Genomic DNA, 14,496 nt, shown 5'->3' on the forward strand with positions numbered 1-14,496 from the left:
AGTGCAGCACTATCAGGGGGTCAATACTGAGGGAGTGCTGCACTGTCAGAGGGTCAGTACTGAGGGAGTGCGGTCTGTCAGAGGGTCAGTACTGACGGGTTTCTGCACTGTCAGAGGGTCAGTACTGAGGGAGTGCTGCACTGTCAGAGGGTCAGTACTGAGGGAGTGCTGCACTGTCAGAGGGTCAGTACTGGGGGAGAGCTGCACTGTCAGAGGGTCAGTACTGAGGGACAGCTGCCCTGTCAGAGGGTCAGTACTGAGGGACAACTGCCCTGTCAGAGGGTCAGTACTGAGGGGTGCGGCATTGCCAGAGGGTCAGTACTGAGGGAGTGCAGCACTGTCAGAGGGTCAGTACTGAGGGGGTGCTCCATTGTCAGAGGGTCACTGCTGAGGGAATGCTGCACTGTCAGAGGGTCAATATTGAGGGAGTGCTGCACTGTTGGAGGGTCAGTACAGAGGGAGGGCTGCACTGTCAGAGGCTCAGTACTGAGGGAGCGCTGCATTGTCAGAGGGTTCGTACTGAGGGAGTGCTGCACTGTCAGAGGCTCAGTACTGAGGGAGTGCTGCACTGTCAGAGGGTCAGTACTGAGGGAATGCCGCACTGTCAGAGGGTCAGTACTGAATGAGTGTCGCACTGTCAGCGGGTCAGTGCTTTGGGAGTGCTGCACTGTCAGAGGGTCAGTATTGAGGGAGAGCTGCACTGTGAGAGGGTCCGTACTGAGGGAGAGCTGCACTGTCAGAGGGTCAGTACTGAGCGAGTGCTGCACTGTCAGAGCGTCAGTACTGAGGGAGTGCCGCACTGTCAGAGGGTCAGTACTGAGGGGGTGCGGCACTGTCAGAGGGTCAGTACTAAGGGAGGGCTGCATTGTCGGAGGGTCAGTGCTGAGGGAGTGCAGCACTGTCAGAGGGTCAATACTGAGGGAGTGCTGCACTGTCAGATGGTCAGTACTGAGGGGTTGCTGCACTGTCAGAGGGTCAGTACTGAGGGTGTGCGGCATTGCCAGAGGGTCAGTACTGAGGGAGTGCTGCACTGTCAGATGGTCAGTACTGAGGGAGTGCTGCACTGTCAGAGGGTCAGTACTGAGGGGGTGCGGCATTGCCAGAGGGTCAGTACTGAGGGAGTGCGGCACTGTCAGAGGGTCAGTACTGAGGGAGTGCTGCACTGTCAGAGGGTCAGTACTGAGGGAGTGCTGCACTGTCAGAGGGTCAGTACTGAGGGGGTGCTGCACTGTCAGAGGGTCAGTACTGAGGCAGTGCCGCACTGTCAGAGGGTCAGTACTGAGGGGGTGCTGCACTGTCAGAGGGTCAGTACTGAGGCAGTGCCGCACTGTCAGAGGGGCAGTACTGAGGCAGTGCCGCACTGTCAGAGGGTCAGTATTGAGGGAGTGCTGCACTGTCAGAGGGTCAGTACTGAGGGAGTGCTGCACTGTCGGAGGGTCAGTACTGAGGGAGTGCTGCACTGTCGGAGGGTCATTTCTAAGGGAGTGCTGCACTGTTGGAGCGTCAGTACTGAGGGAGTGTGTGGTATACCGTATTGTATGTATTACGGTACCTGTGTTGGAGGTACTACTGTATTAGAGATACGTGGGTAAGTCCCTGTCTGCTGGCTCCGCCCAGTGGACGGTATCAAGAGGTAGTTCTTCCCCGACTGCAGCCATTTTCTGTTATGAGCTGCTGGGGAACACATCTTGTCTAATAAGCCTTCGATTATTCTCTAACCTCGCTTTCGCAATAATTGATCGTGCATCAATTTATTAGACAAGTTATTGAAAGATGGTGCTCCGCATCAAGCCGGACCATCTGCAACTGAGCCCCCACGCGGCAAACGCTTCGGCCACCTTTGATCACTGGCTGGCTTGCTTCCAGAGCTCCATCAGGACGTCCACAGACGCCACCCACGGAGGACCAAAAGTTACAGATCCTCTACTCGAGGGTGAGTCCTGAAATGTTTCTACTCATCAGGGACGCGCCTAACTACGCCGAAGCTGTGGCACTGCTGGAAGGGCATTATATTTGCCCAGTGAACCAAGTATATGCTAGACATCTTCTGGCTACCAGATGCCAAATCCCGGGGGAATCCCTGGACAACTTCTACCGCGCCCTGCTAGCCCTCGGTAGGAACTGCGCCTGTCGGCAAGTTTCGGCTACCGAGCACACTGAATTCTTAATTCGTGTCGCCTTCGTCACAGGCATGCTGCCACACAGATCCGTCAGCAGCTGAGATACTGTAGAGGGTTCCATCTCTGCTACTCCACTACTGGACCGATATCTGGGGTTTGAGTATCTGTGTGAGTCTCTCTCCAGCTGGCACTGAAACTTCAGAGGCCAGGGGATGCCGCACTGGGACACCTCCACGGAAGAGAGCACTGAATCAAGCCTGCCGTTTATCCCTAACCGGAAGCCTGAGGCTTATATCACACAGATATCCAGACCCCCACCAATGCCCAGGTGATTCTCTCTCTTGCCGGTGGTGCAACACCCACCCGGTTCCTACTTCGCTGGAGTAGCTTTCCCAAGAGAGAGAATAGGACACTGCTGTTTATTACCTAACCAGCAGCCTGTCCTGAGTGAACGGGTTCGAATCGTTCAAGCTGACCCTAGATTCTCGACCCCGGAATTAAGGTGAGGAATATCTTAACAATTACTTGGTCAGAGATCGCTGGTGAGAGATTGAAGAATTGAAACGACTCCAATTATCAGCAAATCAAGGTTTATTGCAAAACCCAGGTCAAAATCATCAAACAGAAGAAATTATAATAAAATCTTAAACTCTAACACAAACTAAGTCTATTCAGAAAGTACTATAACGGACACAACGTAAAATCTTATTGTTACACAATTTTAGCAAGGGCACAAAACACAAATCAAGTCCCTGCCCCAAAGCCTCAACCACTATCAAGGTCAAGGGAGTTTCGCAAGCTGCTGCAGGGTACTTACAGTCACAGGCTGCAGGAGGTCAAGTCAAAGGTGGAGAGGTCAAGCCAAGAGACCCTCAATCGCAACACAGCCCCTTTTATATCCCTTTTACCTGGCTTTTTCCTGTGTTCAGCCAGCCCCATTTGCATTGAATCCATAAGGTTTAAAGTTCCCGCTGGTCCTGCCCCCTTTGAGCCGGTCAGACCTGTCAAGATGGGAGTACCTCCCCTAGGTCCGCCTCCAGTCTGCTTTTTGAGATAACGAGGTTGAGCTCCCTTGTGAAGATTTACAAAGTCTTCCATCTGCTCCGGCGATCGCTGCTATGTTGATGGGGTGTTGATTGGATTCTGCTCTGGTGGAGGCAAAGTCATTTACATCTGCATGGGGCTATGACCATCCCATTGTCCTGCTTGCAGGCAGGCCCCTTACAGCATTACCATTCCCCTTTGTCTCTGTTTTTAATCCTATTTTGTTGTCTGGCTTCTTCTTCCTTGTAGCTCCGGGGGGGGTTTGTAAATACCTATGCCCCTACTCAGCTCAGCGGACCAAGCCTGCTGGGAAATTTGGTTACGTTCCTTTGGCTGAAAAGTGTCCAGTTTACAGTCTCTGGGTTTTATTCTTGGGCAGTCCAAAAAGGGCCGAATTGCCCGAAAACCTTACAGATACACTAGATCTTAAGGAGGCGAGGAGACTCGCGAACCTTTTAGAGTTGGCCTCCCGTAACGCCCAGGCGTACGCCCCCGGCAGCGTGGCACCCCCAGGGACAACGTGGACTCCACCTGCTTCCGACCCGACCTCAGCCTCCAATTCCCCGCAAGCCTGCGCCGCGTGGCAGCCGGTCAACCCCGGGGGGCCCAGATGCTACTTTTGTGGGCAGACCAAACACCCCGGCCCGATCAGCGATGTGCAAAGGACGCGGTAAGAAGGGGCACTTTGCGGCGGTATGCCAGGCCCGGGCGGCCGCTGCCGTCTCCGCACATCCCGCGGGCGACCTGGTACCGCCGCCATCTTGTCCACCGACTGCCATGTGCGACCCATGGGGGCGGCCATCTTGGACGGCGCTGCAGGACCCCAGACCGACTGCTGAGACCTCCTTCACCGCTGTTCCACCCGGGGCCTCCCAGCATCTGCCGCATCTCGCCTCCATGACTCTGGGCCAGTCTCGGCCACGGAACCTCACGACCGCGACGACGACGGTGGAACTCAACGGGTACAAGACGTCCTGCCTTTTCGACTCCGGGAGCACGGAGAGCTTTGTTCGCCCCACCACGGCAAGGCGTTGTTCCCTCACGGTACACCCCGTTAAGCAGAAGTCCCCCTGGCCTCCGGATCCCATTCTGTGGAAATCCGGGGTACTGCACTGTCCAGGGCATAGCGTTTAACAACTTCCGGCTCTACGTCCTCCCCCACCGCTGCGCTGCTGCACTCCTGGGCCTGGACTTCCAGTGCCACCTCCAGAACCTGACTTTTAAATTCGGCGGACCACCCCTCACCGGCTGCAGCCTCACGACCCTTAAGGTCGACCCGTCTTCCCTGTTTGCAAACCTCACCCCGGATTGCAAACTCGTCGCTACCAGGAGCAGACAGTACGTATCCAGGACAGGACCTTCATTAGGTCAGAAGTCCAACGGCTGCTGAATGATGGCATCATCGAGGTTAGCAACAGCCCCTGGAGAGCCCAAGTGGTAGTTGTAAAGACCGGGGTGAAGCACAGGATGGTCATTGACTACAGCCAGACCATCAACCAGTACACGCAGCTCGACGCGTACCCCCTCCCATGCATATCTGATATGGTCAATCAGGTTGCACAGTACCGGGTCTTCTCCACAGTGGACCTAAAGTCTGCCTACCACCAGCTCCCCATCCGCCCGCCAATACACTGCATTCGAAGCAGATGGCCGGCTCTTTCACTTCCTTAGAGTCCCCTTCGGTGTCACTAATGGGGTCTCGGTCTTCCAACGGGAGATGGACCGAATGGTTGACCGAATGGTACGGATTGCGGGCCACCTTCCCGTACCTAGATAACGTCACCATCTGCGGCCACGATCAGCAGGACCACGACACCAACCTCCGCAAATTCCTCCATATCGCTGTGAGAAACACCGCTCACTTGATAATAATTTACACTTAGTCAAATTCTGAAGAAGTATTTATTTCAATCGATCTTGCAAGAACGGGTGCCGCCGGTCAGCAACAGCAGAGACACAGAATTCACACAGCATCACTTTGTTATATACAATCCGTGAGAAACACATCCCACAAACTGCAGAAAGGGCAGTTCCCTTATCAGTGATTCCTTATTTGGACTTGTTATGTTCATTTTGTCTTCCCCGAAGGTCAGTCCTGTACGTAGTTACAACAACTCGCTCACTGTAGCTTACACAGAACTTGACATGTTAATTTCCCATCAGGCCTTATTGTTGACATCTTAATTGTGAACCAGAGTTTATACATGTAAAAAACACAAAATGGTCACTTCTCACACCGCCAAACTCCTAATCTCACTTATAACAAGGAGAAATGCGTGTTCAGCACCGATTGCCCTCCATCCTTGGCTACGTTGTGCAGAATGGAGTAATAGGGCCTGGCCCCGACGGCATGCGCCCGCTTATGGAGTTCCCTCTTCCCCACTGCCCCAAGGCCCTGAAATGATGCCTGGGGTTTTTCTCTTATTACGCCCAGTGAGTCCCCAATTACGCGGACAAGGCCCTCCCACTAATCCAATCCACAATTTTTCCCCTGTCGGCTGAGGCCCGCCAGGCGTTCAACCGCATCAAGGCAGACATCGCAAAGGCTGCGATGCACGCTGTCGATGAGTCCCTCCCCTTCCAGGTCGAGAGCGACGCATCGGACGTAGCTCTGGCAGCCACCCTCAACCAGGAGGGCAGGCCAGTGGCCTTCTTTTCCCGCACCCTCCATGCCTCTAAAATCCGACACTCCTCTATCGAAAAGGAGGCCTAGGCCATTGTAGAAGCTGTGCGGCATTGGAGGCGTTACCTGGCCGGCAGGAGATTCACACTCCTCACTGACCAACGGTCGGTTGCCTTCATGTTTAGTAATACGCAGCGGGGCAAGATAAAAAACGATAAGATCCTGAGGTGGAGGATCGAGCTCTCCACCTACAATTATGAGATCTTGTATTGTCCTGGGAAGCTCAACGAGCCTCCTGACGCCCTATCCCGCGGTACACGCGCTAGCGCACAAGTGGACTGACTCAGGACCCTACATGATGACCTCTGCCACCCAGGGGTCACCCGGTTCTTCCACTTCATCAAAACCCGCAACCTGCCCTACTCCATAGAGGAGGTCAGGACCGTCACCAGAAACTGCCAAATCTGCGCAGAGTGCAAGCCGCACTTCTACCGGCCAGATAAAGCACACCTGGTGAAGGTCTCCCGCTCCTTTGAGTGCCTCAGTATGGACTTCAAAGGGCCCCTCCCCTCCACCGACCGCAACACATACTTTCTGAACATGGTCGATGAGTTCTCCCAGTTCCCCTTCGCCATCCCCTGTCCCGACATGGCTTCTGCCACCGTCATTAAAGCCCTCCACAGTATATTCACACTGTTCGGTTTCCCCACCTACGTCCACAGCGATAAGGGGTCCTCCTTTATGAGTGACGAGCGGCATCAATTCCTGCTCAGCAAGGGCATTGCCTCAAGCAGGACGACCAGCTACAACCCCCGGGGAAACGGGCAGGTGGAAAGGGAGAACGGGACGGTCTGGAAGGCCATTCTGCTGGCCCTACGGTCTAGAAATCTCCCGGTCTCCTGCTGGCAGGAGGTCCTCCCCGATGCACTCCATTCCATACGGTCACTTCTGTGTACCACAACTAATGAAACCCCCCATGAACGTCTTCTTGTTTTTCCCAGGAGGTCCACCTCCGGGACATCACTCCCAACATAGCTGGCAGCTCCTGGACCCGTCCTGCTGCGGAGACATGCGCGGACCCATAAGTCTGACCAGTTGGTCAAGAGGGTCCACCTTCTTCATGCTAACCCGCAGTACGCCAACGTGGCACGCCCCGACGGACGCCAGGACACGGTCTCCCTCCGGGATCTGGCACCCGCTGGATCCCCATCCATGGCTCCCTCACCAACCCCTCCACCCGGACCATTCTTCTCTGCTCCACCCACATCCCCACCAGTGCACCTCACCGCAGCCCCCGCCCCAGGAGGACCCGTCCTCCCACTGGTTCCACCCGGAGGTAACGAAGCAGAGGACTGCACGCTCCCGGAGTCGAAAATGCCTGAGTCGGCGCCAGCATCACCACCGAGACTGCGGCGGTCACAAGAGGCCCATCAAGGCCCCCGATCGATTGATTTCTTCGTTGTAATTATTACGGTGGTTGTTATTGTTACTGTTAATGGCTTTGCCACCAGCCCGGCGGACTCCTTTTTTCAACAGGGGGTGAATGTGGTAGACCGTATTATATGTATTACGGTACCTGTATTAGAGATACGTGGGTAAGTCCCTGTCTGCTGGCTCCACCCAGTGGACGGTTAAAGAGGTAGTTCATCCCCGGCTGTGGCCATTTTCTGTCATGAGCTGCTGGGGAACACATCTTGTCTAATAAAGCCTTTGATTATTTTCTCATCTCGCTTTCGCAGTGCCCCCTCCTGCCACGGTTGGTATTTGTCGCTGAATCAGTATCAGCCGCCTCCTGTAGGGGGCGCGCGCTGGGGAGGGTTAGGTTTGGGAGACAGCTGGGCCAACCGGCGGGCTGGGCGTGGGAGGACCTGCGGACTTTACGGCGGGGTCGCCTCTTGCTCACAGGCTCATTGGCGCCGCCATCGGAAGTGCGAGGGCGGCGGTTGACCCGATTGTGGCGCACTTCCGGTTGTTTTGTTTTGAACCGGATGCGGCCGCGGGGAGGCGGGGCGGGGCGCGAGCGGCTTCCGCCGGAAGTGGAGGCGCTAAACGGTAACGGACGATGGAGGGCGGCAAACCCGCCGCTTTCGACCGGGCGCCGGGAGCGGGTCGCGGCCGAGGCCGCGGGTTCGGCGCTGCCCCCGCCCCGCAGGCCCCGGGTCCCGGCGGGCGCGCCCAGGGGCACGGCGACGGCGCCCAGGAGAACGGGCTGTGCGCCGGCCCGGGGCCTGGGCCTGGCGGGGGGCTGGCGGCCGGGGCCGGCACCAACAACGGGGCGGCGATCGTGCAGGGCAACGGCGTCCATGTGAAGAGCGGCATCCAGCAGCAGGAACCCCTGAGGCAGCCGCGGAGCAGCCCGCCCGCTGCCGAGTACTCAGGTAAATGGGGCAGCTCCATGGAGCCGGGCAGCTGAAGAATCTATAGGGGGATTCATATGGACTCATTCCAATCCAGGCAATGTATAGAATCGGTACAGACTCCAGGAGGCTCAAGGATGTTAATGTCCAGGGAATGTATAGACTCTAGAGATTGCGATGTATGTTGATGTCTGGCTCTTCTATGGAATCTATAGAGTTTGCAAGGGGCCCAGGGATGTTGATATCTGGCTAATCTATGGAGTCTAAGGTGCTCGGGAATGTTGATATCTGGCTAATGTATAGAATCTATAGAGACTAAAGGTCTTGGGTACATTGCCATCTCTCTAATGTATAAAATCTATAGAGGTTGTAAGAGGCTCCGGTTCATTGATATCTGGTTAATGTATATAATCTATAGAGGCTGTAAGGTGCTCATGTATGTTGATACATGACTAATGTATAGAATCAATCGAAATTCCATGTTCAGGTGCATTTATATCCAGGGAATGTATAGAATCCAGTGACATTGCAAAGTGTTCAGGTCAATTAATATTTGGGTAATGCACAGAATTTATAGATTGCAGGGGGTCCGGGCACATTAACACCTGGTTAAGGGCTGCAAGTGGTTCAAGTTCATTAATATCCAGGGATTTTTTAGAATCTTGATAGACTAGAAGGGGTTCAGTTATGTTAATATCTAGGTGACATGTGGAAGCTATATCTACACTGTAGGGGTTTCAGTTGCAATAATATCCAGGTAACAGTCAGAATCAATTACATTACGAATCTGTCTGGAATTAATTCCGGTCCATTCATATTGGGTGATGTTTAGATATTTCATAGAATTTACAGTGAAGAAGGAGGCCATTCGGCCCATCGAGTCTGCACCGGCTCTTGGAAAGAGCACCCCACCCAAGGTCAACACCTCCACCCTAGCCCCATAACCCAGTAACCCCATCTAACACTAAGGGTAGAGGGTTGAAGTGCATTGATTTTCTAATTTGACTATTCTTAAGTATGTTGCTAGCCTTTACTTAGTCCATGTTTGAGTTTTGTCTCATCTGAAAATTTTGAGATGACGTTCTGTATACCCAAATACAGGCTTTTCCTGTATATTAAAAAGAGCAATGCCTTAATGCCAATGGCGGGAGCATACCATTGCATATTTCATTTCAGTCTGGAGAACAGTCCTTCACCAATATGCTTTCCCCTCTACTCCTCGACTAATTTAAATGCACACCACTGCTGTCTCTTTAATTCTGTGCACTAAATGTTTTCTGATCTCGTACTTTAACAAGGTCATTCTGAAGTCTACATACTGCCCCCATCCACCCTTCTGTTACTTCATTTAAAAAATTTGATCAAGTTAGCCAGGCACAGACAAATGCATGCTCGCTGTCATATATTGACCTCCTATTTTTCCAAGTGACAAATGTTTTGTCCTGCATCATTGTGTCTCGAAGTCTCTCCCACCACTCGCGTTAAGCTGACGGTACTATCCAGGGTATGTTGTAAGATATTCAGCTGAACGCTTACATTTCTGCAGGTAATATATTACAATAGGCTACTCAATATTTGTGTAAATTAATGTGAATATACACCAAAAATATATAAAATAACATTATATAGATCCTATTGTCAACTGTCACTGAAATAACATTTTTCAAATGTACTCTGCAGTTTTTAAAAGTTTGAAACCGGTAAATAATGTGAATGATTTTCATTTGCTCAAATCATTTTGCTTAAAACACTTGTTAAACTTGACCGTAATAAGGTATGTCTCAAGGTATTTTGGCATCTGGTGAAACATTACTTGAATTTGTACACAGCAAGCCCCACTTGGGGAAGAACCCTGCTCAGACATAGTCCCTGAGAGGGCAGCGTGGGCTTTGGTTTAATGTCTCCTCTGAAAGATGGTGAGAGTTAGCCTCGATTTTGCCCTTGGGTCTCTCGATTCAAAATCCATAGTCTTCGGGATTAGAGGGAAGAGTCGAATGCATTGAGCCACGGCTGACAACATTAGCTACTGTTCAGTCTGCAATACTGCTCCACTGCAAGATATTTGGACTGGAGGGTATGTCTAGTCAGTCCTATGTTAACTGCTGTGTCCACATTTACAGTGATGTGGAGATGCCGGCGTTGGACTGGGGTGAACACAGTAAGAAATCTTACAACACCAGGTTAAAGTCCAACAGGTTTGTTTCAAATCACTAGCTTTCGAAGCGCAGCTCCTTCCTCAGGTGAATGGAGAGGTAGGTTCCAGAAACATATATATAGACAAAGTCAAAGATGCAAGACGATACTTTGAATGCGAGCATTTGCAGGTAATTAAGTCTTTACAGAGCCAGAGAGAGGGGTAACCCCAGGCTAAAGAGGTGTGAATTGTCTCAAGCCAGGACAGTTGGTAGGATTTTGCAAGCCCAGGCCAGATGGTGGGGGGCGAATGTAATGCGACATTACATTCCTGAAGCGTGGTACATTGGCGAGACCATGCAGACGCTGCAACAACGGATGAACGGACATCGCACGACAATCGCCAGGCAGGAATGTTCCCTTCCAGTCGGGGAACACTTCAGCAGTCGAGGGCATTCAGTGTCTGATCTTCGGGTAAGCATTCTCCAAGGCGGCCTTCAGGACACGCAACAACGCAGAATCGCAGAGCAGAACTTGTAGCCAAGATCCGCACACATTAGTTCGGCCTCAAACGGGACCTTGGATTCATGTCGCATTACACTCACCCCCCCACCATCTGGCCTGGGCTTGCGAAATCCTACCAACTGTCCTGCCTTGAGACAATTCACACCTCTTTAACCTGGGGTTGCGCCTCTCTCTGGCTTTGTAAAGACTTAATTACCTGCAAATGCTCGCATTCAAAGTATCGTCTTGCATCTTTGACTTTGTCTATATAAATGTTTCTGGAACCTACCTCTCCATTCACCTGAGGAAGGAGCTGTGCCCCGAAAGCTAGTGATTTGAAACAAACCTGTCGTACTTTAGCCTGGTGTTGTAAGATTTCTTGCTGCACATTTACAAAGGGAGCTGACTATGTAAGCTTATCATGCCACAGTTAATGCATCCTGCCACGGCTCCGTCTTCAGGGTACAGTTGCGTAGGAACCGATGTCATGTGCAGTTGTCATTATAAACGTGGAAACAAATTCATGATGGAAAAGGTTGACAGGAATTGCATGGAACCAGTGCTATTCATCACCTGTAGCACAGCAGTTGACTGCATTCAATAAAACCTGGGTGTTTTTTGTTTTTAAAAAAACTTACCATGTGCATTTCTGTCATATCTACCATCAATATCAATATTTGTAGTAGAATTTCCCATGTAAACAATTCATAATATTGATGTACATTGAACATGTGCCGATAGTTGGTTGATGAAGAAAGCAAATTTCTCCTAAAATCTTTTTAGGAGAAATTTGCACGGTAGCATTGTGGATAGCACAATTGCTTCACAGCTCCAGGGTCCCAGGTTCGATTCCGGCTTGGTCACTGTCTGTGCGGAGTCTGCACGTTCTCCCCGTGTGTGCGTGGGTTTCCTCCGGGTGCCCCGGTTTCCTCCCACAGTCCAAAGATGTGCAGGTTAGGTGGATTGGCCATGATAAATTGTCCTTAGTGTCCAAAATTGCCCTTAGTGTTGGGTGGGGTTATTGGGTTATGGGGATAGGGTAGAGGTGTTGACCTTGGGTAGGGTGCTCTTTCCAAGAGCCGGTGCAGACTCGATGGGCCGAATGGCCTCCTTCACTGTAAATTCTATGAAATCTTTTGGTTAAAATGTTTGCCTCTCTATTTTTGCTCATTAATTGAAATTTCCAATGTCCAAAATAAGTCTGTAAAATGAAGTAACATATTTCACCATATGAATAAATTTGCACCTTCAGTATTTTTTTTGTGTCTTTTAATGCTTTCATTGAAGCAAAGGTCTCAAACCCTGGTTTCAGCTGGAGCTTGTTTCTTCCTCCATTAGTTTGAATTCCCAGCCTAGCGTCCGTGCACTCGCCGGACTGTTAAGAGTGGCTCCGAGAAGGAACTGGGTGATTGATTTCTCAAACAACCTGCAATTATGTGACCTCTTTAGATTTTAGGAGAGCTTGGTCAAAGAGTTGGGTCTTAAGGGTGGCCTTAAAAGTGGAGAGATGTATGGAGAGGCAGAGCGGTTCAGGGAAAGAATTCCGGAGGTTGGAATGAGACACCTGAAAGCAGGGATGACAATGGTGTGTGGGGTGAAGAATTGCACAGGAATCCATAGTTAGGTGATATGGAGTGTTTGGGATTGGAGATACGGTGCATGTTATAAATATGTGGAATTAAAATTGAAGGGCTGGGAGTGGGTGTCAGTGAGGACATGGGTGATGGATGGGACATGGTGTGGGACAGGGTGCAGGCAGAGAGTTCTAAAGTTGTGGGTAAAGTAAAGGGTGGATCGTCACGAACGTTGGAGTAGTTGAGTCTAGAAGGTTTCCATGAAAAATACATTTTTAGATAAAGTACCACACCACAGGCTTGTCAGCAAAGTTAAAACCTATGGAATAAAAGGGACAGTGGCAGCAGTGATACAAAGTTGGCCGAGTGACAGGAAACTGAGTAGTGGTGAATTGTTGTTTTTCAGATCAGAAGAAGGAATCGCTATGAGGACCATTGCTTTCCTTGAAGTATGTTGATGTCCGAGATTTAAGTGTGCACGGCACAGTTTCAAAATTTGCAGATGGCGCAAAACTTGCAAGACTGTGAGGAGAGATTAAATCGGTTAGGATTATATTTATTGGAGTTTAGAAGAGTGAGAGGGGATCTCATGGTAACTTACAAAATTCTAAAAGGATTAGACAGGGTAGATTCAGAAAGAATGTTCCCGATGGTGGGGGAGTCCAGAACTAGGGGTCATAGTTTGAGAATATGAGGTAAATCTTTTAGGACTGAGGTGAGGAGAAATTTCTTCACCCAGAGAGCGGTGAATCTGTGGAATTCACTACCACAGAAAGTAGTTGAGGCCAAAGCGTTGTGTGATTTCAAGAAGGAATTAGATACAGCTATTGGGGCTGAGGGATATGGGGGTGGGGGGGAAGTAAGGCAGAATCAGGGTATTGAACTTGATGATCGACCATGATCATAATGGATGGCGGAGCAGGCTCGAAGGGCCGAATGGTCTATTCCCGCTTCTATTTTCTGTGTATGTTTCTACAAGAGGGGAATAGTGGTCGACTTGAAGAGAATACAGGTGGAATGGATGAGAAATATGAAATGAAACATTTTGGTAGGCAGAATGAGGAATCACAATATACAACAATGGACACATTTGTGAAGAGAACAGAGGGACCGGGGGTATGTGCGCACAATTTGTTAAAGATGGCAAGGCAGCTTGAGAAAGAGGTTCTGGACTCTTTCTAAATAAAATCACAAAGTACAAAAGCCAGAAGGTTGTGGTGAACTTTACAAGACTGGCTTTTTGTTAAAAAAAACTGGCTAATTCTGGGCAGTAATCCTTCAAAGGGTTGCAGAGGTGTTCGAGTGGATGCAATGAAGATTTACAAGACTAGTTCAAGGGATGAGAAATTGCAGTTCTATGGGGAGATTTGTGAAATTGGGCTGTTCTCTTCAGAGACATTTGAGTGGAGACTTCAAAGAGATGTTCAAGATGACCTGGGGCCTGGCCAGAGGAAGCAGAGAGAAATTGTTCCTCTTAGTGGAAGGGTGAAGAATCAGAGGACACCTGGTTTTAAAAATTGACAGACATGAAAATCTTTTCACACAGCTGCTGGTTAGGACCAGGAATGCACTGCTTCTGCGTCAATTGGGGGAAAGATTTATGTTTATTTTTAAAATTCATTTGCAGGAATTGGGTGCCGCTGCCTATGCCAGCATTTATTGCCCATCCTTAGTTGCCTTGAGAAGGTGGTGGTGAGTTGCCTTCTTGAGCCGCTGCAGTCCTTGAGGTAGTATGTATACCCACTGTGCTGTTAGGGAGGGAATTCCAAGATGTTGCCCCAGTGACCGTGAAGGAACACCGATATATTTCCAAGTCGGGGTGGTGAGTGGTGGTCCTTCTAAATGGTAGTGGTTGTGGGTTTGGAAGGTGCTGTCAAAGGTACCTTGGTGAGTTACTACAATGTGTCTTTCAGATGGTACACACGGCTGCCACTGTGCATCGGTGGTGGAGGGAGTGAATGTTTGTGGAGGGGGGAGCAATCAAGCGGGGCTGCTTTGTCCTGGATGGTGTTGAGGTTCTTGAGTATTGTATCCAGGCAAGAGGGGAGTATTCCATTACACTCCTGATTTGCGCCTTGTAGGTGGTGGACAGGCTTTCGGGAGTCAGGAGGCGAGTTACTCGCCGTGGGATTTCAAGCCTT

The 14,496-nt window shown here is 50.7% G+C and overlaps 1 protein-coding gene across 1 annotated transcript in view; it reads left to right on the forward strand.

The window, feature by feature from the left end:
• Positions 1 to 7,819: 7,819 nt before the first annotated feature.
• LOC140429076 (polyadenylate-binding protein-interacting protein 1-like) overlaps positions 7,820 to 14,496 on the forward strand; it is a 63,283-nt gene continuing 56,606 nt past the window's right edge. Inside the window, exon 1 of the mRNA XM_072515631.1 lies at positions 7,820 to 8,165. Within this exon, the coding sequence (XP_072371732.1) occupies positions 7,850 to 8,165 (316 nt within the window). The 5' untranslated portion in view covers positions 7,820 to 7,849. The remainder of the gene's footprint in view (positions 8,166 to 14,496) is intronic.

The sequence above is a fragment of the Scyliorhinus torazame genome, chromosome 9 (assembly GCF_047496885.1).
Source record: "Scyliorhinus torazame isolate Kashiwa2021f chromosome 9, sScyTor2.1, whole genome shotgun sequence".
Taxonomy (NCBI): domain Eukaryota; kingdom Metazoa; phylum Chordata; class Chondrichthyes; order Carcharhiniformes; family Scyliorhinidae; genus Scyliorhinus; species Scyliorhinus torazame.